The sequence below is a fragment of the Lithobates pipiens genome, unplaced genomic scaffold (genome assembly GCF_037356315.1).
Source record: "Lithobates pipiens isolate NorthernLeopardFrog02 unplaced genomic scaffold, aLitPip1_a1.2 Scaffold_18, whole genome shotgun sequence".
Taxonomy (NCBI): Eukaryota; Metazoa; Chordata; class Amphibia; order Anura; family Ranidae; genus Lithobates; species Lithobates pipiens.
The window spans coordinates 96,453,596-96,479,115 of record NW_027507758.1 but is presented as its reverse complement, the minus strand read 5'-3'; the positions used below and the strand labels follow the sequence as shown (position 1 = coordinate 96,479,115).

The 25,520-nt window shown below is 42.9% G+C and overlaps 1 protein-coding gene across 2 annotated transcripts in view; it reads left to right on the top strand.

Moving 5' to 3' along the window:
• KIF16B (kinesin family member 16B) overlaps nucleotides 1-25,520 on the top strand; it is a 566,152-nt gene that overhangs the window by 80,815 nt on the left and 459,817 nt on the right. For both annotated transcript variants that reach the window (XM_077485929.1, XM_077485928.1), the window contains exons 7-10: nucleotides 3,662-3,804; nucleotides 12,309-12,477; nucleotides 14,897-15,028; nucleotides 20,597-20,772. In XM_077485929.1, coding sequence (XP_077342055.1) covers nucleotides 3,662-3,804; nucleotides 12,309-12,477; nucleotides 14,897-15,028; nucleotides 20,597-20,772 — 620 coding nt within the window. The remainder of the gene's footprint in view (nucleotides 1-3,661; nucleotides 3,805-12,308; nucleotides 12,478-14,896; nucleotides 15,029-20,596; nucleotides 20,773-25,520) is intronic.

The window sequence follows — 25,520 nt, the reverse complement described above, 5'->3', positions numbered from 1 at the left end:
AAAAAATCCTATTTTGTAAAGGCAAACTTATCCTTTTAATCCCCATACAGAAATATGAGGCCTCAGCTTTAAGGGATAGTATCGGGGGTATGCATGCAGCTGCACGCATCACCCCGGTACCGTTTTTAAAAAATAAACGGCCGGCTTTCTTGTGATACCAACTGATGGCAGTAAAACCCGCTCGGCTGTTTTCCCAAGGAGCTGGAGGGGACCATCTATGGCTCTCCAGTCCCACCGAGAGGCCCGAGCAACCAACAGTCACATCCCCTGGCTGGCCGGAGACCCAAACAAAGCCAGAATCGGCTTTGATCGAGTCTCGGATCTATTAACCCAGAAGCGATGTCATGACGTCACTTCCGGTTTACAGAAGACTCAAAGGTGCCAAATTTAATAAAATAAAAAGTTGCATTTTGATTGTTTTTAAGTACAAAGGAGAGATTTGGGGTCTTATAGACCCCCAGATCTCTCTATAAAGAGTACCTGTCACTGCCTATTACTGTCACAAGGGATGTTTACATTCCTTGTGACGACAATAAAAATGATCAGAAGAAAAAAAAAATGTAAAGAGACTGTAAAAGTGCCCCGTCCCTCCGTGCCCACTTATGTACACGGTGTTCAAACGACACATGTGAGGTATAGCCACGATCATTAGAGCAAAACCAATAATTCTAGCTCAAGACCTCCTCTGTTACTCTAAACTAGTAACCTGTACAAATTTTTAAAGCGTCACCTCAGGAGATGTTTAAGTACCGTCGTTTGTCACCATTCCACGAGTGTGTGCAATTTCAAAGCATGACATGTTGGATATCTATCTATTTATTCCAGCAGGAGCTAGAGAGTATAAAAGAGAAGAGAGGCGCCTCTAAGTCAAGCAATATTTTGTACCTTCATTAAATGTAACCATATTGCTACACTTAGAGGCGCCTCTCTTCCCTTTTATACTCAGTTGTGATATGACACTACTCTTATATCACAACATCGCTGGTATATCAAGTCAAAATGTATTAAAAAATTTAGCTTGTCTTGCAAAACGCTCCTAACCCAAGTTACTTTCAAACCAAGGTTTTACTGTACATTTAAAAAAGATGTATTAATGAATAACTAGCTGTAATAATTTGTTTTTAAACTCTGTGCAGTTCAGCTTTAAAGCAAATCCAAGGGGAAATGACTATATACTGCTGGGGCATGAAAGCAAACTCGTTGCTTTGTTCTTCATAGGCAAAGCACAGATTTGTTTTACCTGCTTTTGATGTTGAGGCTCCAAAGGCAAACGCATGACATGTTTCTGTGCCTTTTCTGTTCATTTCTATGTGTCTGCTTAACGCACATTCACACACGAAAATGGAACATGTCCTACTCTTTCAGATGCCCTGAGCTGCAGAACAGCAATTTGCTTCTGCTTAAAATTCATTTGTATTCCTTTTCACACATATTAAGAAAATGGCCCTTCTTTAATCAACATGAAGTGAGTGTCACCATTGGAACACATCCAGCGTGATGGACTTCTGCATTGTAGACTGTTGAAGCCAGGCTAGCCTACCTTTTATTACAGCAGGCAACTTCCACTATCTTATTTTACAATTGCTTTAGATTTGGTAAAAGCTGTGTAGGGTCATGGACTGTCTGATCGGACATAAATTGCATGGATGGTTTGGCTGGGCCCTCCCTATGTAGTTGGTAAATATACATATATACATATAGGTACACATTACAATCTAACTGTAGTAGTAGTACTTACCTAAACTGTTCAATCTGTATCCAGATGGGTCAGATGTGACTTTTTGCTGGCTCTTACTTATCTGGCCGTTGGAGCCGTTTTCCTCTGCTACAAAGCACTATATCTCCCACTGAACACCAACAGCCGGGCATATATCCTGCCAATGACACCTACGATGGGGCATTATCCATCCCATTGATAGTGGTCATGGGGCACTGTTCCTCCTACTAATGCCAATGATGGGTAACTATTCCTCCAGCTGATACCAATGATGGGGCACTTTTCCTCCCACAAATCTATATGACAGAGCACTATTCCTCCCACTAATACTCATGATGGGGTACTATTCCTTCCACTCATACTCATGATGGGGTACTATTCCTTCCACTAATACTCAATGATGGGGTACTATTCCTCCCACTAAAACTCATAATGGGGCACAATTCCCCCCACTAATACCCATGATGGGACACTATTCCTCCCACTAAAACCCATGGTGGGGCATTATTCCTCCCGCTAATACCAATGATGGGGTATTATTTCCCCCACTAATACCCATGATGGGGCATAATTCCTCCCGCTAATACCAATGATGGGGTATTATTTCCCCCAATAATACCCATGATGGGCACTATTCCCCTACTTATACCAATGATGGAGCACTATTCCTCCTACTAATACCAATGATGGAATATTATTCCTCCCACTAACACCCATGATGAGGCACTATTTCTCCCGCTAATACCAATGATGGGGCACTATTCCTTCCACTGCTAACAATGATGGAGCACTATTCCTCTGACTATTCCTTCTACTAATATTAATGATGGGGGGGGGGGGGCTATTCCTCTTCCAAACACCAATGATTGGGGGGGGGGCTATTCCTCTTCCTAATGCCAATGATGGGGCACTATTCCTCCCACTAATACCCATGATGGGACACTATTTCTGCCTTTAATACCAATGATAGGGTATTATTCCCCCCACTAATACACATGATGGGGCTCTATTCCTTCCACTGATATCAATGAGGGAACACTATTCCTCTGACTATTCCTTCTACTAATATTAATGATGGGGGGGGGGGGGCTATTCCTCTTCCTGATATCATTGATGGGGGGATTCCTCCTAATGCCAATGGTGCGGCACTATTCATCCCACTGATACCAATGATAGGGCACTATTCCTCCTACTAATACCAACATTTCCTCCCACTAATACTAATGATGGAAAACTATTCCTCCCACTAATACCATTGATGTGCCACTTCTATTGACAACAGGAGCCGTGTAATTATTTCAATCTTGACCACCAATTCGAGCTACTGTTTACCTCCACTGTTGCCACAAAGTTTTTTTTTTTTTTTTTTAACTGTCAATGGCCATAATGCAGCCCCCCCCTAGAGTCTGAAGGACAATAAGCTGGCTCTTTATTTAAAAAGTTTGGAGACCTCTGCACTACACAATTGTTGGTAGATCTAAGGGAGATTGTACAGCCAGATTGTAATGTGTGTAGTTCGCCTAAAGGAGATTTGTACATTCACCTTATAAGGCTGTTTTTGAAAGATTTTATTTGTATTGATCTAGAGAATCAGAATGCAATCCATTTTTTTTCCCAACATTTTTATAGTACAACACCGTGATTGGTTGGAAATGGCCCTGTTAAAAACCAGTGTCTTTTTTTTTTTTTTTTCCATGCCCATGCATTTTGCCTATGTTGGTAAATGAATCATAGAGCATAGCAATGCAGTTAGTGCGAGTGGGCCAGTTGGGGCAGCTTGTGTCCTTTCAGTCATTTTTGTCCTTGACATTTTGGTGGGTAGTAGTCGAGTACACATATAAGATATGCCAGTCACACAAGTTTGGTTCTGATTAAAGCATAAACATTACAGAATCGTGTAGATGTTGACTATATTGCATTTCCCATTTCCTGTCATATTTGCAGACTTGTCAAAGCACTTAGTTCAGAATTACAGTGACGTGGAGGAGTTAATGGATGCCGGGAACATTAACAGGACCACAGCTGCCACCGGAATGAATGATGTGAGCAGTCGATCACACGCCATCTTTACCATCAACTTCACTCAGGTAGGCGTCGCGCCTGACTGCCTCTATTTCTGCTAATAAGTAGAATTTTTTTTTTTTTTAATCCTGGTGCCAAGTCATGTTCAGACACCAGAAACAGGAATACAAGCTCTCTAATGTTGAATACACAATGGGGGAACATAATCTCAAAATTGTTTCGTAATAGTTCTCTGAAGTGATCAGAATGTTCCTTACCATTTAAAATAATTTTTTTTTTTTTTTTTTTTGTCAATGCATGAACAATGAGACATCAGATTGCCCCACAGCACTGCTCCTTCCTCTCCCAGTCTGACTGCCCTCTGGCTGCATTTAACAATACATTTTATTATTCTATAATTATAAATACATGAGATATTATTTTATTTAGATATGCCTAAGAATTTTCTTTCTAGAGCTGCACCATTAATCGTTAAAAATCTGGATCCACCCACAATCTTAACAAAGCATTTTCCTAATTTTTTTTCCTATGCAGAGAATTCTCTGCTCAAGCCAACAGCTGTCAAAAAACAAAACAAAACAGGCAGTCTGCCAAGTATCACACCATTCTTTGCTGAGCTATAAACATTGTAAGGGTGTTATTCTTTAGATCAAAGGAATGAACTTTGGTCTGTAAATAAGGGAAGTTTAACTAGTTAAAGACTAAACCTTTTTCTGACACTTGTTGGTTTCAAGTTAAAATCGGTAATTTTTTTTTTTTGCTAGAAAATTACTTAGAACCCCCAAATATTATTTACCCTAGAGAATAAAATGATGGTTGTTGCAATATTTTATGTAGCACTGTATTTTCGCAGCGGTCTTTCAAATGCAATGAATTAAAAAAAAAAAAAAAAAAAAAAAAAAAAAAAAAGATAAAAAAAACGAAACAGTAATGTTAGCCCAGTTTTTTTTTTTTTTTTTTTTGTAGACTGTGAGAGATGTTTCACTGCAAGAATCATGAGAGAATCATGATTTTTATTTGAAGCAAAAAAAATGGTAATTCTCATATTGGCAAGAATCGTGCAGCTCTAGAATTTACTCAGTGCAGGTTCATAAGAAAAACCCCTAAAAGCTATTTTTCTTAATTTTTTTTTTTTAGTTCTGGATAGAATAGATACGAGTTTGGCCACCTGTCAATCTTTTATTGCTTTCTGTGTTCCTGGGGACTCTATGGGGGAGATTTACTAAAACTAGTGCATTAAAAATCTGGTACAGCTCTGCATAGTAAACAACCAGCTTCCAGGTTTTATTGGAAAAGATTAATTGAACTGAAATTAGACGCTGATTGGCTATTATGCAAAGTTGCACCAGATTCTGAGTGCTCCAGTTTTAGTAAATCTGCCCAAATGTGTCAGGTGACTACTGTCAATACTGAAAGTAAGGTGGAATATAATATTTTAGAGTGTGTTGGGGTCCCACTCAATCCATACCAGGCCCTTTTCAGGTCTGGTACATATTTTAAGGGGAACCCCATGCCAAATCCAGACCCATGTGGGGGATGAATCAGTACGGGGGGGGGCTCTGGCTCATTGGATGGCACTGCCCCTTGTGACGTCATCAACCTGTGCATGCTGGGTCTGGGTCGGTGACGGTACAAGGAAGCAGGGTTACCTAGTGACATCACTGTGTGGTCCTGCCCCTTTGCTATTTAAGAACTGGCAGACAACAGGAGCCTTCGGCACAAGTGGACTTTTTTTTGGGGTCGGTGGGGTTGGCGGGTGTCGTAACTGACAATGGATCTACACCAGGGGACATTTTAATAAGAATTGTCAAAAACTGTATTTGTTTTTATTTTGTTCTTTTTTTTTTTTGGTGAATGAGTGAGGGGGCAATGTACCCCATACTCATTCACGTGTGGGGGGGTGGGATTCCTATAAGCCCCCTGCCTGAAGACCCCCACAACCACTGGCCAGGGCTGTGGGGAAGAGGCCCTTATCCCCATCAACATGGGGACAAGGTGCTGTTGGAGTGGAGGGGGGGGTGTCTGTGCACAGGGGACTTGTGTTGAGGGCATGTGGACTGGTATGATTCAGGGTGGGGGTGCCAATGAGCCTGGAATTCACATCTGAATCGCATCGCATTGCAGTGCTCGGTATACGCACAGGACTCTCTTTAAATTCCCAGCAAATTTGCACTGCGGCTGCAGCACATATTACATAGTTACATATAGGTGAGGTTGAAAAAAGACTCAAGTCCAACATATGTGTGTGATTATATGTCCGTATTACATTGTAGATTCATATATGCTGCAGTCATTAACGTGCTTATCTATTTGTTTTTTGAAACTATCAATGCCCCCAGCTGAGACCACCGCCTGTGGAAGGGAATTCCACATCCTTGTCGCTCTTACAGTAAAGAACCCTCTACGTAGTTTAAGGTTAAACCTCTTTTCTTCTAATTTTAGTAAGTGGCCACATGTCTTATTAACCACTTGCCGCCCGCCATATAGCAAAATGGGGGCAGCAAAATGGTTTCAATATCCTGACCAAGCATCATATGATGTCGCCAGGATATCAAGCCGCTGCGTGCCCCCGAGGGCGCGCATTACGGCGATCATTGTTTTGAGGTGTGTCATTCTGACACACCGCAAAACGCGATCTACTTAAAGAGTCTCTAACCGCGTCTCTTTACCATGTGATCAGTCGTGTCCAATCACGGCTAATCACAATGTAAACAGGAAGAGTCTTTGATTGGCCTTTTCTCACTCGCATCTGTCAGAGGCGAGTAGAGGAGAGCCGATCAGCTGCTCCTCTGGCGGGGGGGTCTGTGCTAAATGATTATCAGCGCAGCCCTCCCGAGGATGCCCACACTGGATGCCAGGGATGCAACTAGGACCACCAGGGATGTCACCACCAGGTATGCCACCCTAGACCACCAGGGATGCCAATCAGTGCCCACAATGGATTCTAATCAGTGCCCACAATGGGCATCACTGATTGGCAGGCATTATTTTTTGCCACGGATTGGCATCTATCCGTACCATCAATTAGTGTACATCAGTGCCACCCATCCGTGCCTATCAGTGTCACCTATGTGTATCCATCAGTGCCGCATATTAGTGCCCATCATCAGTGCCACCTCATCGGTGCCCGTCAGTGCAGCCCCACCAGTGCCCATCAGTGAAGGAGAAAACGTACTTATTTACAAAGTTTTGTAACAAAAATATTTTTTTTTTCGAAATTTTCGGTCTTTTTTTAAAAATTTGTTTAGCAGAAAATAAAAATCCCAGAGGTGATCAAATACCAGAGAGCTCTATTTGTGGGAACAAAATGATAAAAATAGTGTTTGGGTACAGTGTTGCATGTTGCATTGTCATTCAAAGTGCGTCAGCGCTGAAAGCTGAAAATTGCTTTGGGCAGGAAGGTCTATAAGAGGGCTTTCACACTGCCGTGCCCATAGCCTCGGCGGTAAAATGCCGATATTTTTAGCGGCGTTTTACCGTCGGATTTGCAGCGCATTTTGGCCATTATTGGGGTGGTTTTACCCCCCGCTAGCGGCCGAGAAAGGGTTAAAACTGACTGCAATACGCCGCAATTGATTTCAATGGGCAGCAGCAGTGGAGGAGCGGTAAACACACCGCTCCTTCATCGCTCCAAAGAAGCTGCTGGCAGGACTTTTCCTGACGTCCTGCCAGCGCACCGCTCGGGCTTTCACACTGGAGACAATGGTGCAGCAGTTTGAGGGCGGATTGCAGGTGCTATTTCTAACGCTATAGCGCCTGCAAAACGCCCTCTGTGTGAAAGAGGTCTAAGTGTTCAGTATTGAAGTGGTTAAACTCCCTTCCGCAAAAAAAGTTTTATCCCTATTGTGGGATCACCAGTATGGTATTTGTAAATTGAAATCATATCCCCTCTCAAGCGTCTCTTATCCAGAGAGAATTTCAGTGCTCGCAACCTTTCTGCAGAACTACACTGAGCAAAATTATAAACGCAACACCTTTGTGTTTGCCCCTATTTATCATGAGCTGGGCCACCCTGAAAAAAAAAAATAGATTAAAAATTTGAAAAAAATAATTAAAAAAACATTTTTTTTTTTTACTTACCAGAAATGCCTGTTGCTAGGCACATCATCCTAATCTGCCTCTTCCTCCTCTGCGGAGATCTTCTTTCTTCTCTCCTACGTGCGGCGTCTTCTGGGTAATGGGTCGCGCTGTGTTCTGGGAACTGTGTGTCCCAGAACACAGCGCGCCCCATTCACAAAGCGCTGCGCGACTTGCGCATACGCAGTAGGAAACGGGCAGTGAAGCCACAAGGCTCCACTGCCAGTTTTCCTTGGATAGAATGGTGGCGCCGGGATCCGAGAGCCGAGGGACGGGTCGGCCTCGGGCGGCCGACATCGCGGGCGCCCTGGACAGGTAAGTGTGCTTATTAAGTCAGCAGCTACAGTGTTTGCAGCTGCTGACTTAAAAAATTTTTTTTTTTTTTTTAAACCGGCCCTCCTCTTTAAAGATCTATGACTTTACGTACACAAAAGGCCTATTTCTCTCAAATATTGTTCACAAATCTGTGTTAGTGAGCATATCAAGATGCTGATTAGACAGCATGATTATTGTACAGGTGTGCCTTAGGCTGGCCACAATAACACACAGCACAATGCCATAGATGTCGCACGTTTTGAGGGAGCATACAGTTGGCATGCAGACTGCAGGAATGTCCACTAGAGCTGTTGCCCTTGAATTGAATGTTCATTTCTCTACCATAAGCCATCTCCAAAGGTGTTTCAGGGAATTTGGCAGTACATCCAACCGGCCTAACAACCGCAGACCACGTGTAACCACACCAGCCCAGGACCTCCACATCCAGCATCTTCACCTCCAAGATCATCTGAGACTAGCCACCCAGACAGCTGCTGCAACAATCAGTTTGCATAACCAAAGAATTTCTACACAAACTGCCAGAAACTGTCTCGGGAAGCTTATCTATGTGCTAGTCGTCCTCATCGGGGTCTCAATCGGACTGCAGTTTGTCATAACCGACTTGAGTGGGAAAACGCTCACATTCAATGGCGTCTGGCACTTTGGAGAGATGTTCTCTTCATGGATAAAATCCAGTTTTTCACTGTACAGGGCAGATGGCAGACAGCGTGTATGGCATCATGTGGGTGAGCGGTTTGCTGATGTGAATGTTGTGGATCAAGTGGCCCATGGTGGCAGTAGGGTTATGATATAGGCAGTCATATACTATGGACAACGAATATTGGTGCGTTTTATTGACATCATTTTGAATGCACAGAGATACCATGACAATATCCTGATGCCCATTGTGACATTCATCCATGATCATCCATGGTCACACCAGAAACTGACCGGTTTTCAGACCCGACACCCCCCCCCCCCCCCCCCCAATACAGTGCCCTTTTATTGTGGTCAGCCTACGACCGTTTTCACATCAAGGGTGTTTTGCAGGCGCTATAGCATTAAAAATAGCGCCTGCAATCCGCCCTCAGACAGCTGCTCCATTGTCTTCAGTGTGAAAGCCAGAGGGCTTTCACACTGGAGTGGTGCGCTGGCAGGACATCAGGAAAAGTCCTACCAGCAGCTTCTTTGGAGCGGTGAAGGAGTGGTGTGTTTACTGCTCCTCCACCGCTGCTCCCCATTGAAATCAATGGGGCAGCACGACTATACTGCTGGAAAAACGCTGCTATTGTGGCGCATTGCGGGCGGTTTTAACCCTTTCTCGCTTGCTAGCGGAGGTTAAAAGCACCCCGCTAATGGCTGAAATGCGGCGCAAATCCGATGGTAAAACGCTGCTAAAAATATTTCCATTTTACCGCCGACGCTATGGGCTCTAAGGCACACCTGTGCAATAATCATGCTGTCTAATCAGCATCTTGATATGCCACACCTGTGAGGTGGATGGATTATCTTGGCAAAGGAGAAGTGCTCACTAACACAGATTTAGACAGATTTGTGAACAGTATTTGAGACAAATAGGCCTTCTGTGTACATAGAAAAAGTTGTAGATCTTTAAGTTCAGCTCATGATAAATAGGGGCAAACACAAAAGTGTTGCGTTTTTATAATTTTGCTCAGTGTAATATCCTCCCAGACCCTTTATTAGCTCTATTGGCTTTATTTGCCCTTCTTTGTACTCGCTCCATTTCCAGTGCATCCTTCCTCCCCACAACTGCACAGCATACTCTAGGTGCAGCTGGACCAGAGTCTTGTAGAGCAGAGATTTATCGATTTACCCCTGGAATTAATCCCCTTTTTAACCACTTGCTTACTGGGCACTTAAACCCCCCTCAGTCCCAGACCAATTTTCAGCTTTCAGCGCTGATGCACTTTGAGTGACAATTGCGCGGGCATACAACACTGTACCCAAATGAAATTTTTATCATTTTTTTCCCACAAATAGAGCTTTCTTTTGGTGGTATTTAGTTACAGCTCGGAGTTTTATTTTTTGCTAAACAAACAAAAAAAGATGCAAAAAATAAAAAAATAAAAATCATGTTTTAATAGTTTGTTATAAAATTTTGCAAACGGGTCATTTTTCTCCTTCATTGAAGTGCGCTGATTAGGCGGCACTGATAGGCTGCATTGGTGGGCACTGATGGGCTGCATTGGTGGGCACTGATGGGCTGCATTGGTGGGCACTGATGGGCTGCATTGGTGGGCACTGATAGGCTGCACTGGTGGGCACTGATAGGCATAGTTAAGGCGGCACTAATAGGCACAGATAAGGCGGCACCGATGGGCACAGATAAGGCGGCACTGATGGGCAAAGATGGGCACAGATAAGATGGCACGGATGGGTGGCACGGATGGGTGGCACGGATAAGTGGCACGGATGGGTGGCACGGATGGGCACTGATAGGTACCACAGATAGATGGGACTGATGGGCACTGATAGGTGGCACTGATAGGTGGCTCTGATAGGTGGCACTGCTGGGCACTGATGGGCGGCACTGCTGGGCACTGATGGGCGGCACTGCTGGGCACTGATGGGCGGCACTGGGGTGCAGCACCTTTGAGGCAGATTGGGTGGCACTGTGGGTGGCACTGTGGGTGGCACTGTGGGGTGGCACTGTGGGTGGCACTGTGGGTGGCACTGTGGGTGGCACTATGGGCACTGACAGGGGGCACTGACGGGGGGCACTTACTTTTTCTTTTATTTTACTTCAGGATGGCACTGCGGGAGGCAGGTGGGCACAGGCAGGTGGCAGGTGGTCCCTTTTATTGATGGCCGTGATCGGGACTGATGTCCCGATCACGGCCGCCGGTGATCGGCTTTTTTTTTCTCTCCTCGCGCTGTCAGCGCGAGGAGGAATAATAGCCGATTACCGGCTCCGTTCTATCACATGATCAGCTGTCATTGGCTGACAGCTGATCACGTGATAAGGGGTCGGGATCGACCCCTTACACGGATCGGTGATCAGGCGAGTCTCACGGACTCGCCGATCACAGAGCGCGCCGCGCGCGCCCCTCAGGGGGCGCGCAGGCCGCTCGTAACCAGGACTACGTCAATAGACGTAGTCCCGGAAATGTAGGTCCGCGCTAATGCCGTCATTTGGCAATAGCGCGGATCTGAAGTGGTTAATGCATGCCAATATTCTGTTTGCTTTGTTAGCAGCAGCTTGGCATTGTCATCTACTAGGGCCCCCAGGTCCTTTTCCATCCTAGATTCCCCCAGATGTTCTCCCCCCAGTGTATAGATTGCATTCATATTTTTGCCACCCAAATGCATTATTTTACATTTTTCTACATTAAACCTCATTTGCCATGTAGTTGCCCACCCCATTAATATATGTGAACCGGCTGCATAGAAAGACGTTTTTGGTTCATATGTCATGCAAATTGGATGCGCATCTAATTCGCATATATTGTATGTGTTTTTTTTTTTTGTTTTTTTTTACACCTGTTGGTCAGCATAGGCGTTAGGAGGGGAGAGGGAGCATTTTTAAAGGGGTTGTAAAGGTTGTTTTTTTATTTTCTAAATAGGTTCCTTTAAGCTAGTGCATTGTTGGTTCACTTACCCTTTCCTTCGATTTCCCTTCTAAATGTTTTTTTTTTCTTTGTTTTCTTTGTCTGAATTTCTCACTTCCTGTTCCTCCTCAGTAAGCTGTTCAGTAAGCTGTTCTGGCTGACTAAACACCGCTCGGATGATGGTGTGAAGTTTACTGAGGAGAAACAGGAAGTGAGAAATTCAGACAAAGGAAAAAAAAAAACATTTAGAAGGGAAATCGAAGGAAAAGTTAAGTGAACCAACAATGCACTAGCTTAAAGGAACCTATTTAAACAATACAAAACAAACCGTTACAACCCCTTTAAGACTAGTTAGGATTTAGCTGTTTCCTGCCCTTTTCCCTTTGCAGCCCAAATTTCCTCTCTCTAATTTGTAGGAGCAGTTTAAGTTCTGATTTGCACATGTGACAGTTGACAGAGCCTGCAGGATATATTAATTTAATCAAGTGAAGTTCCCTTCAAACTATAAAGTTATTGTCTTTTATTTCACCACTTTGTGTCACTTTCCGCACTGGCAGTTCTATGCCAACTAGTTATTTTAATTTGTCTAATTTGTTGCTTTCCACCAGGCTAAATTTGATGCTGAAATGCCTTGTGAGACGGTAAGCAAGATTCATTTAGTGGATCTGGCTGGAAGTGAGAGAGCCGATGCTACCGGCGCAACTGGCGTGCGACTTAAAGAAGGAGGAAACATAAATAAATCTCTTGTAACTCTGGGAAATGTCATTTCTGCCTTAGGTATGCTGCTATATTTTATTTTCTTAAAGGTACAGCCTCATTTTTGAACAGGTTTTGTGCTACATCCATATTTAGGGTGTAAGATGAAATGAGGTCAGCATGCACAGCCCCATAACCTGCTTCTCCCCCCTTCCTTTACAGGATCCTGCTTAAAATACATGCCTAAAGTACTTGCGTTTATGCACATTTATACACATTTTTTCATATATGTGAGTAAAATCTGAACTACGTGTGTAAATTCTACAGCTGTTTCTTACTTTTTATGTGCACAACTAAACACAACACATTTCCCTATGTAGATGCAGCTGTGTGCATGAGCTCATTGATTACTATAGTGCTGAGTTTGCATCAAAAAATCTTAATGCAGCATTTTTTTTTGTCTGTGTGAATGAGTGCATACAATGTTTTGAACTTTATGGCGGTAAGATATTATATTTTGATAAAAATAAGTTGGTGTGTTCATTGGATCCTCCTTGATAGACCATTTAGCAGTAGTTTTCCATTTTTTGTTTTTGTTCCTTCCTCCACTTGAGACAACATGACCACTGTTTAAGCGTTAGACCTCTGTTCTATTGAGAAATGCCCTCCGTCGAAAAATGCCTCCAATGGGTCTGAGCATGCGCAGTGTGCAACGGCGTTCCAGCTGATATGTTGATCAGGGGGCGTTACGTCAACACGGCGCATGCGCAGATCTTCGCTATCCGATGATCTGCTAATTGCCGAGGGAGAATGCAATTGTCAGATTCTGCTTCGCTATTGCAGGGCGGGTCGTGGGTGTGTTAAAGGGCGGGTTTTGTGCTTGTTTGTTTTAAGCTGCCCTTGGACACAAAAAAACCCACTGTTTAACACACTCAAGCCACCGTGCAACAGACAGAAAACACGCTGTTCAATACAGCCAAATCCCGCCCCGCAACAGTGAGGCAGCGTCTGACAATTTTATTCTCTCTCCGTGCTTAGCAGATACTCAGACACTGTAAAACTGTACCCTGATGATCTGCGCATGCGCCGTGTTGACATCACGCCAGCTGATCAACATATCAGCTGGAGTGAAGTGGCGTACTGTGCATGTGCAGACATTTATTTTTTACACTCTTCAGGGGCAGGTGCACTTGGGTCTACAACAAAACATGATTAAGTAAATATGTACTACTGTTGAAACCATATGTGGGAGAAGTATATACAGTACATATAGGGAGAGAGATGTAAACTCACCCCTATGGATTTTTACAAGCTAGTAGAGTGTGAATCTGTGCATCCAGACAGGGAGAGCTGCCAAAGGTATCATTCCCGGGAGCTGAGGTCGGAACCCAGCATTGAAAAGACTGGGTGCATACCATGATCCCCACATAGATGAGCCACAAATCCAATTAAAGGATATGAGTGTGATATAATAAATGGGCTAGAGGGACTATAGCCTCAGTAAAGATGTGGGTTAAAGAACCATAGTGGGGGGGGGGAGAAAAAAAGTGTGAAAAATTACAACTAAATACTAAAGGGGCATAAGTGTCAAAAAGGTGAGCAAATAATTACCCGTAGTAAAAAAAAATCTATCTGTATGTGGTCCATGGAGGTGCAGTGAGAGACAGGACGTGCTGCCTGGTGGGGAGGCTGACAGTAAATGGGAACACTATATGTGCCCAGAGTGATCAGCGGCCTCCTCCCAGCATCACACACGTGCAACAATTAGGAAATGGAACATACTTGCCAGAGGGTTGGCCGCCGCCCATCAAGCTAGACACATCAATTGATCGATAAATTGATTGATCAAGCAACTTTGGTACAACCGGCCTACCGAATACTCTTGTGATTATCACCATTAAATCATAAGAGAATTCGTCAGGCTGGTTGTACCCAAGTTGGTTGTGATAATCACTGTCTTCTCCTGGTGGGGAGGGCTTCCCCCCACCCAACTCCGCCCCCCCACCAGGAGCAGACAATCGCTCATCAGGAGGGACCCCCCCTGTCTGCATTTATGGGGGAATCGTGCACATTTATTTCCTGCTACCGTTGCAGGAATAAAATGTGCAACGTGTATGGCCTGCCTTAGGTGATGTATTGAGTGACGGAGCCCATAACAGTAGGCTATCCAGGACAGGTCAGTGTTGAGGAAATATATACAATGTACGGCTTTAGAACAGTGGTGGTGGTGGTGGGGGGGGTAAAATAGGAAAGTCAACCTTGCAGACCGCGACTGGTCCTCTTTGAAGCTGACATTGCCTCGCACAGTTTCCATTTCGCTGTTAATGTTGCACTCAGTGTTTTGTAGCGTTGACATATAATATGCCTTTCCGTGGTCCATTTAAAAGTTTAAATTATGTTGTCGACTTTATGACTGTAAAAATGCAGAGAATATCCCAGGGGGGGAAAAGTGAAGCCTATTCCTTAAAAATGATTTTCGTTTTTTCTTCTTTGTTCTCAGCTGATTTATCTCAGGACGCAACCAACCATCTTGCGAAGAAAAAGCAAGTGTTCGTGCCTTACCGGGATTCTGTTCTGACTTGGCTGTTAAAAGATAGCCTGGGAGGAAACGCTAAAACTATAATGATTGCCAGTAAGGTTTTAGTACTCCTCTATTTTTAATCACTGCTTTATATGCTCAGCTGTACTGTGCCACTCTCTGTTTCTCTATTTAAAGATGCAGAAAACATTTTAAAGAACAACTTCAGACAAAGATGGACAATTAAAGGATAGCTTTAAAAAAGGCCTAGATGCATCCGTAAATGCACAGAATATAAGTGGATGTTCCTATTTAGAGGTAATAATGACCGGGGCAGTTGATCCAAGGAATATCCGATCATGGGGGATCAGGAAGGATTTTTTTACTCCGATGGAGAACATTGGATCATGCTTTATTGGGGTTTTGTTTTTGGTCGCCTCCCTCCTCCTATATAATGTGTATATAGAGGCTTTCCATTTGTGTGCGTTTCTTTTGTTTTGTTTTTTTAAATTTTTTTTATTGGCTGAACTAGATGGACCAGTGCGGTGTCACGGCGGCATTCTTAAAGGGACGTACCTGTACGCCCACATGCCTGTCCGTGCCATTCTGCCAACGTACATCGTTGTGCGCCGGTCGGGAAGTGATTAACCAATCAGCTCCCAGGTTTTATTATTAAAGCTTAAAGGGCTTGTAAACCTTCGTGTTTTTTCACTTTTTCATCCTATGCATTAAGGTGAAAAAACACCTGCCAGTTACCGGCCCCCCAGGCAACCCCCCCTTTTACACACCTGAGCCCATTCGTTTCCACAGCGGAGACGCGCTCATCTTCTCTGCCCGGGGTTCTCGTTCTCAACTCTTGATTGGATAGATTGATAGCAGTGCTGCCATTGGCTCCGGCTGGCGTTAATCAAATCCAATGACGTAGGTACCGAATCCGGCATTCTGTGTCTATGGACGCAAATGCTGGACTCGGGAGCGCATCTGCAATGTAACCCCCTCCCCCCCCCCCGGCGGAGAGAGATGTCACTCGCTTCTTCCATCCACCCATCCCATCACATGCTGGCCGCACGGCTCTTTAATGCTGCTCTCCCAGGTGTCTCATGCCGGCCGCCTACACCCGCCCGGCTGCAAAATGGCCACAGCCCGGGGGTTAACGACCCCTGTGATAGACCAACACAAAGTGGCACACAATTGTGAAGTGCAAAGAAAATGATAAATGGTTTTCAAAATTGTTTACAAATAAATATCTGAAAAGTCCGGCGTGCATTTGTCTTCAGCTCCGTTACTCTGATACCCCTAATTAAAATCCAGTGGAACCAATTGCCTTCAGAAGCCACCTAATTAGTAAATAGAGTCCACCTGTGTGTAATTTAACCACTTCCCGACCAGCGCACGACGATGTACGTCGACAGAATGGCACGGGCAGGCATATTGGCGTACAGGTACGTCCAATATTCAATGCCGCCCTGCCGCTGGTCAGGACCCCCGTGAGTCCGGTCGCGGGACCCGCGGACTCGATCGCCGCGGGCATCCCCGCGATCGTCTCACGGAGCGGCCGAATGGAGGAAATGCTGTGTAAACAACATTTCTCCATTCTGCCTAGCAACTAGTGACGCTGATCTCTGCTCCATGTGATTGAAGCAGAGATCAGTGTTCACTAAATGAAAGCCCAACCCCCCCACAGTTAGTAACACACCCCTAGGAACACTTAACTCCTACACTGCCACCCACTGGTTAACCCCTTCACTGCCAGTGTCATTTACACAGGAATCACTGCATTTATATAGCAGTGATTACTGTAGAAATGACAATGGTCCCAAAAATGTGTCAAAAATGTCCGATGGGTCCCCCACAATGTCGCAGTCACAATAAAAATCGCTGATCGCCGCCATTACTAGTAAAAAAAAAAATAATAAAAAATTATTAATAAAAATGACATAAAACTATCCCTATTTTGTAAACGCTATAACTTTTGCGCAAACCAATCAATAATCGCTTATTGCGATTTTTTTTACCAAAAATATGTAGAAGAATACGTATCGGCCTAAACTGAGGGAAAAAAATGTTTTTTTATATATTTTTGGGGGATATTTATTATAACAAAAAGTAAAAAATAATGCGTTTTTTTCAAAATTGTTGCTCTATTTTTGGTTATAGCGCAAAAAATAAAAACCGCAGGGGTGATCAAATACCACCAAAAGAAAGCTCTATTTGTGGGAAAAAAAGTACGTCAATTTTGTTTGGGAGCCACGTCGCACGACCGCGCAATTGTCAGTTAAAGCGACGCAGTGCCGAATCGCAAAAAGTGGTCTGGTCTTTGACCAGCAAAATGGTCCGGTCTGCAAGTGGTTAATCTCCGTATAAATACAGCTGTTCTGTGAAGCCCCCAGTGGTTTGTTAGAGAACCTTAGTGAACAAACAGCATCACGAAGGCCAAGGAACACACCAGACTGGTCAGGGATAAAGTTGTGGAGAAGTTTAAAGCAGAGTTAGGTTATAAAAAAATATCCCAAGCTTTAAACATCTCACGGAGCACTGTTCATTTCATCACCTGAAAATGGAAAGAGTATGGCACAACTACAAACCTACCAGGACATGGCCGTCCACCTAAACTCACAGGCCGGGCAAAGAGAGCATTAATCAGAGAAGCAGCCAAGAGGCCCATGGTAACTCTGGAGGAGCTGCAGAAATCCACAGCTCCGATGGGAGAATCTGCCCACAGGACAACTATTAGTTGTGTACGCCACAAATCTGACCTTTGTGCAAGAAGAAAGTCATTGTTAAAATAAATTCATAAGAAGTCCTGTTTGCAGTATGTGAGAAGCCATGTGGGGAACACAGGAAACATGGAAGAAGGTGCTCTAGTCAGATGAGACCAAAATTTAACTTTTTGGCCTAAAAGCAAAACAAAATGTGTGGGAGAAAACTAATACTGCACATCACCCTTAATACATCATGTTGCGGGGATACTTTTCTTTTGCAAGGACAGGGAAGCTGGTCAGAGTTGATGGGAAGATGGATGGAGCCAAATACAGAGAAACTTAGAAGAAAACCTGTTAGAGTGCAAAGGACTTGAGACTGGGGCAGAGGTTTACCTTCCAGCAAGACAAGAACCCTAAACATATCGCCAGAGCTACAATGGAATGGTTTAGATCAAAGCATATTCATGTGTTAGAATGGCCCAGTCAAAGTCCAGACCTAAATCCAATTGGGGATCTGTGGCAAGTCTTTGTAATTGCTGTTCAGACACTCTCCATCCAATCTGACAGCGTAAGCTATTTTGCAAAGTAGAATGGGCAAAAGTGTCACTCTCTAGATGTGCAAAGCTGGTAGAGACATCCCAAAAGAGACTTGCAGCTGTAACTGCAGTGAAAGGTGGTTCTACACCTAGGTCCGCAAAATATCTGGGGCTAGAGCCCATAGCAGTGTTCACCAACCTTTTTGAAGGCTCGGGGGCAATGGCTGGTGTTTGGCGCTTCAATCATCATGGCACCAGGGTTGATATGGTCTCAGGGTGATTGAAGCGCATTGTTTCTATTGTTACATTCTAATATATAATGAAGTGGTTCAACTTGCCATAATGCAGAATCAGTGGGAGCCCTAAGCGTGTCACTTGCCACCGTCGCCTGTCACCAGATGCAGCTTGTTACTTGCCACCGTCACCTACCACTAGATGTGGATTGTCACTTGTCACTGGATGTGAATTGTCACTTGCCACCAGATGTGGATTGTCACTTGCCACCAGATGTGGATTGTCACTTGCCACCAGATGTGGATTGTCACTTACCACATCACCTGCTACCATTTGGAGATTACAAAACAACAAAATCCTGCGAGCCTTAAAGGACCCCCTATCTATCTGCCACTAACAAGCTGCAAACGTTAAACATGTCTCATACGTTCATGCACATTTAAACCAAAATTGAATATACACTGTACTGGAATGGCTATGCACTGAATAATCTGTATCTTAATCTATAGTTATAGATCCACAAGAATATAATAATGTGCATAAAATAGTAAACATACAACTGGTGTAAAGTGCAAGTGCAAAATATAGCAAAACAAATAATGTGCACAAAATCTGTAAACGCACAACTAAATATAAAGTGCACAAGTGCCAATAAAACTCTGTGAGGTTATATGGACCCCTTAAAGTTACAAGGTGACATGCACAATAACATACCAGGAAATAAAATATCAATAATAATAATATTAGATGAAAAAAAGTGCTAAATGCATACATATGTGATAGCAAACATGTATAAATAAAAAAACTTATAAAAAGGTGCAAGTGCATAAACCATACAAGTGTCTCTGTATTATTAAAAAACTGTTCTTTGTGGCAGCCTGTCTTGGGCTGTGATAAGAAACACAAAATGTTGATTGATGTGAGACTAGATGCAGGTGACGTGATCTCCAGTGATCATACTATTGACATGCTTGTTACATCCAACCATGGCTCTGAATCATGTATAGGTGAAATCTGGGAACCCCTTATGGTAATAAGCTCACCTCAGAGCGTGTGACCAGCTTTTACGAGTCAAACTACGCATATGAACCACTGTAGGGTTCTCAGCTGTTACACTGGATCAGTAGTATCCTTAATGCAATGATCTCAGAAGCGCATGAAAAAAGGAAAAAGACTAATAGTGCAATACCGTTTTTCAAAATTTAATAGACAAGTTGAAAAACATTCCCCCACCGGGGTACTCACATGTGTAAGGTGCTTCAGTGCACGGTACTTCATAAGACTCACCTATACTGTTTACAGTGTTTTATTGTTGTTTGTATCTCCTCTAGGCAGGTGTACTGTCTCTCGCTCCATCCTGGCCCCTCCCCTACGCGTGTCGATACTCAGGGTGTGGTGTATCTATAAACCCCCCTGAGGAAGATACACCTACTGGTAGGATTCGGGAGAGTCCCCCCTATCTTTTTTTTTTTCTGCACTTTTCCTGCCCCTTTCTATGGACCAGTCAGGGGAAGCCTCATTGTCTGAATCGTGTGGTAAGGTTACACATATCCTATCTCACATTCCGTTCATGGTGCAATATTACCCTATCTCAGGCACCCTGAGCCTTGCCAGATACGCGGTACACTTAGGTTCTTTCCTAAAGCCAAACTCACTGTAAAGTAGAGGAGGGTTTAGTTCCACTTACAAAGGGTTTAGCTCCAGGTACAAAAAGATTCCTGTTTAGCTGACCTTGGGATCCAGACATCCATGCTAGATAACACTAGCATGGGCCCTCATTGCAGCCCAACTAGGTCCAGAACCTAAGCCTGCTGAATGGATAGGGAAGTAGAGTTCTCACTCTTCTCTCTTTCTGCCAGCATCTTCCATTTCAACGAATGTGTATGCAGCAGAATCTGATTGTATACTAGTGCCTCCCTCTCCCAGTCTGATATTAGGACAAATCAAGGCACTTCAATTTGTTGCATTTAAGAATATATTTAATTTTTAGATACATAACCATTTGTGTTTTTTTTTTTTTTCACATCTGCTGGAGTCCAGCTTTACCAGTATCTTTTTTTTTTTTTTCCCCCAAAATGGGCAACGGAGAGCTGAAATGCGTCATCTTCATAGTAGCCTTAAGCGATTTGACTTTCAAATTTTAAACCAACTTCTTGTTCATTGGAGCTGAAGGTGCTGAATAATTTGTCTTTGACTTCTTTTCTTCACAGCTATTTCGCCTGCTGATATCAATTATGGAGAAACCTTAAGTACACTTCGCTATGCAAATAGAGCCAAAAACATTATCAACAAGCCCACCATTAATGAGGATGCTAATGTCAAGCTAATCCGGGAGCTTCGAGCAGAAATAGCTCGCCTGAAAGCCTTGCTAGCTCAAGGGAATCAGGTTAGTGCTTTTAATTCTCAACTTATAATTAACTTTTCTTTGACTAATGGCATCTATTTCAAGGTCTTAATACGATCATTATTTCTTTCATTAAATTTATTTGGGTAAGAGTATACATCCACCACCTCCAGATATGAGGAAGTAGCTAGACTCTAATCAGCCCACTTACTGTATTTTTCTGTGTCTGTCACTTTAGTTGTCCCTTTTCAACTGAAGACCAAATTAATATGTATTTGAAATATCTTGCCTGGAGCTGAGCTCATTAAATGCATACATGCTTTATGTACATGTGATCGTATTCGGGGGGAAAGTGCACCGAAGAACCGCATCCATGCTGTTAATTTAAAAACTGTATTAAAGTAAAACTTTAAATTGTATGTAATAGATGTGTTGATGTTTTCCTTGTGACAACTGCGACTTTTTCCTGACCTGGCAATGCACCACTAGGCTGACCTTATTTACTGGCCTCAGTCGAAATATGGGTGCTGCCTATGGCAGACAGTCAGATTTTGGTCTTCTGATGCAGGTTAGAGCATGAAAGCTGCTTCACCTTATTTGCTAGGGCTTAAAGTGACGCTGTCACTTTAGAATAATTGAGGCTGTCATTACTAAACTCTTCTTTTGAAAGTGCTAGTTCCTCGGTTGTCATTCTGATACTTTGACTTCAATGCTGTTTGAATTGCTGAACAAAAATAGAGCTAAGTATTTCTGACACTCATTTACGGCAATCCTTATTCCAGTCTGTGAATGAAACCTTTTGAGGACCCAGCCAGGCATCTAGCATATTCAGAAGAAGCCCTGCAATGACTGTCCCCATACTTCCAACATTGAGAGTCCTATGTACAAGAGGACATAGTTCTATGTGACTGGTTCCTCACTATAATACTATTATTGAAATGGGGTACTCAATAGGCAAAGTCATAGTTTCTTTTAACCACGTTAAAGAGGAAGTAAACCCTGATGGGTTTTACTTCCTCTTTGTTTCCCTGCAAAGCTAAAGCACAATGGGCTACTATGCATTGCATAGTAGCCCATTATGTGACACCTTACTTGCAGGAGAAGCCTGTGATGTCCCATCGTCCTCCCTAGCAGCGAGCATCCATTCTTCACCCTTCCTCAAACTCCGACTCTGTGACTAGCATAGAAATGGCACAGCGTGCCCTTTCTAACTTAGGAGCATGCACAGAAGAAATCGCCATGTAGGTCTAGGAGATATTTCAAGCACCTACAGGTAAGCCTTAATCTAGGCTTACCTGTAGGTTAAAGTGGTCTGTAAGGGTTTACAATCACTTTAAGGACCGGGCCTATTTTTAACACTTGGTGTTTACAAGTTGAAAAAGTTTTTTTTTTTTTTTTTTGCTAGAAAATTACCCCCAAACATTATAATAATAAAAAAAAAAAATATATATATATAAAAAATATATTTATTATTATATTTTATCTATTTATTTATTTTTTCAGACACCCTAGAGAATAAAATGGTGGTCGTTGCAATACTATGTCGCACCGTATTTGCGCAGCAGTCTTACAAATGCTTTTTAAGACCATTGAGCAGAAGTGACGTTTGACGTAGTTTCCATCATCCAGTGGTATGGGGCAGAGTGGGGGCCATCATTCCCTCACTCAACTTCATGCCTCAGAGGGGAAAGGATAGGATAGTCTCCGCTTCTACTGGCGGCTTCGGTAAGCGGCGGAGACGACCAAAACGTGGTGGAAGAGGGGTGGGCACCTCTTCCGCCACCTAAAAAAGTGCTCTCATGGTGAATCTGCCACAAACACCACTTTTATCCGAAAGCAGAACCACCTGCCGTTAAAATACTGGGGTTATAGCAGCTATCTGCTGCCATAATAAAGGTATTCAACATCAAAGTACAGACGTCTAACGGCGGCGGGCGGCCATAATGCTTTTTCAAATTTTCTGAATAAAATAACATATATGGCCACTAGATGCAGCTAACGCTCCTAGGAAATCACCGTAGTAAGCAAAATGTGTTTAATTCTAGATGTATTTTGCTTACTATGGGGATTTCCTATGAGTGTCGGCTGCATCTAGTGGCAATATGTGGATTAGCTGAATGCTTTTTTTTCTATAAATAGACAACAGAGTGTAGGGAAGGGCTATTGGGTGACGTAGTTCTGGGTGGTTTGCCTACATCAATAGGAACTGAGCTCCCAGCAGCTGACCTTAAAAAAAAAAAAGAAAAGAAAAAAAAAGCTGTTTCTTGCTACAGAAGACTAGAAAAAAAAATATTCAGCTAAGCAGGCTATGACGTGCAATTCAAGCTTAATTCTTGCTGTTCTTAAAAATATTTCCTCCCTCATCTAATAACTATCCTGCCTACCCTGTGTTAAAACATCGAAGTATACACATTTTTTTTTTTTTTTTTTTAAGTCCAGTCACTTGATCCTGCAGCTTCGGCTTCCCTATTTTATGAGCGACTGACAACAGCTGGGAATTCTGGGAGCCATGAAGCCGCCCATAGTCTCCCATGGCCCAGCTGTTTTCCTCTCCCCTGCAGCCACAGCTTTTTGACACAGGGGAGCCAATGCAAAGGTAAGTATATATAGAGCTTTTTTTCACACAGGGTAGGCAGGGTAGGAGGAGGGGAAAGGAACATTAAGAATAGTTGGTGTTAGCCTGGAACTACACTTTAAGGGAAACATAAAGCCAAGCGCAATGATGAAGTCTGTAAATAACTAAGCAAACTTGATGGCTAAAAAAATAAGACTTTATCTGCTTCAAGTAAGTTATAAGTTATTTTTTAAATCCATCGTATTTCATTAAATTTGAAGGTGCATAAACAAGTAATTATCAATACAATTTCGCTACCAATAAGTAAAGAACACAGATTTCATGAAGTAACATTCCAAAAGTTGGTGTCCAATTTTGGACATATGGCAAATTTTTTTTTTTAAACAATTTGACATGGAAAGAAAAAGAGACTGAAGATAAAGACCCAAACATTTTGTAGGGCGTAGTTAAGTATGTCCAGTTATTCTAGGCTGATCAGGTGTGTAAAAGGTTTATATATAGCAGGTATGCAAGAGAGCAAGTACATATATGCAGTAACTGGTTTTAACGACTCCAGAGAGAAGAAACCAGCTAAAAAGAAACCTCTAAAAGAATGGAGCTCTCAAAAGATTGGCTTCGGAAACATAAAGGATGGCTTCCCAGTGAAACATTGGGTATTATTGTGCCATCATTATGGATGCCCTGTGCAGGATGGAAAGTTATAAGCTATTTGTATGATACATCAACAGTATGCAGTGTTGTGAGATCCTAAACGTGGGCTAAGCATTACTTGTGATACGATTGTGAAATACTTAATAGAAGAAGACAACAGAGACAATGCACTGTAGAGCTTTTAGCCTTTTACAAGATTTTAAACCGTGTTCTATCAGCACTTGAGACTTATGGTTCCGGATTCCATAATCTTGTGCATAGACTTCTACAACGACAATCTATAAGATTGTCATTTGAAATTTATGGAAGTGGAAGGTGTGGAACTGACCGCCTCTCCATTTTCCCTTTCAAAGAGGGGACGAAAGCGCCGATATTGATGCTATGGTATGGCTGCTTAGGATCCAACAATTTTCTGTGTTAAATGGACATATTGACAGCAAAATAAATGACCAAGGTAGGAATTACCCCTTTGACCCACCCACCCTTGAAAACTGAATCAAGGCAGTGCTATACCTTGCAGTATATTAGTGGAGGGGTAGGTTCCCTATGGTCCACCTCGGTTTCAATTTTTTTTATTGGCAATAAAAGATCAGAGTGTAACAAGATCAGGTTTGGTGATGCATCAAATATCTCACCGTACATGTATCTTCACACTACTACATCAATAACAGTGTAACATTTTGAGTGCCATTAGCGCATGCAACTACTAAACAGAAAGGAGTAGTAGTACAATTGCAATAGGAACATCAAGTGTCAAATGGAGGTGTTCCCGAAACCACATCAGCACATAACACTAAGCAAACTTCATCAGGTCAGGGGAATGTTAACCATGAGAGATATTTGGTCTAAGAGTCTTATTCTTGCTATAGGAAGTATGTATATAGACTTTATAATTGGGGGTAGAGAGAAGAAGATATGGAGTAGGGAAAAGAAGGGAGTAAAGAAGTGTCAGAGAAGAGAAGAATAAGGTGGGAGAGTAGTTCTGCATCGACGGGACTGCACGGGAACCCGGAGGAGACCACCAAAGCACCCAACAACGTTCATATTAGAAATCATGGTATAAGTAGGTTTGTATCAAAGTCTGCAGGTAGGAAGTTATCCACCCACGGTGTCCAAATTTTAGAATGTTGGGGGATACGATCTAGGATTGTGGCCTCAATCTTGCTGTGAATCATGGCTTGGGTTACTGTGTTTTTCATTTCTGCTATGTGACGTTTCCTTATGGTCCACCTCAATGCAACCTGAGCCCTTTTTCTCATTGCTCCAAATGTTGACACATTAGGGTTGATTTACTAAAACTGCAGAGTGCAAAATCTGGTACAGTTGTGCATGGTAGTCGATCAGCTTCTAACTTCAGCTTGTTCAAGTAAAGCAGAGCTCCAGTCCCCGTAAGCACATATATATATAATGTGTGTATATGTATATGTTACCCCTGACTGTCCATGTATGATACACAATAATATTTGCATACTATCCTAAATATCTTCATGCTAGCTATTTAAAAATTATTTATATCTTACATGATCTCAGAAGCAGGCAGGGTCCACCTTGGTTGCGGCTCATT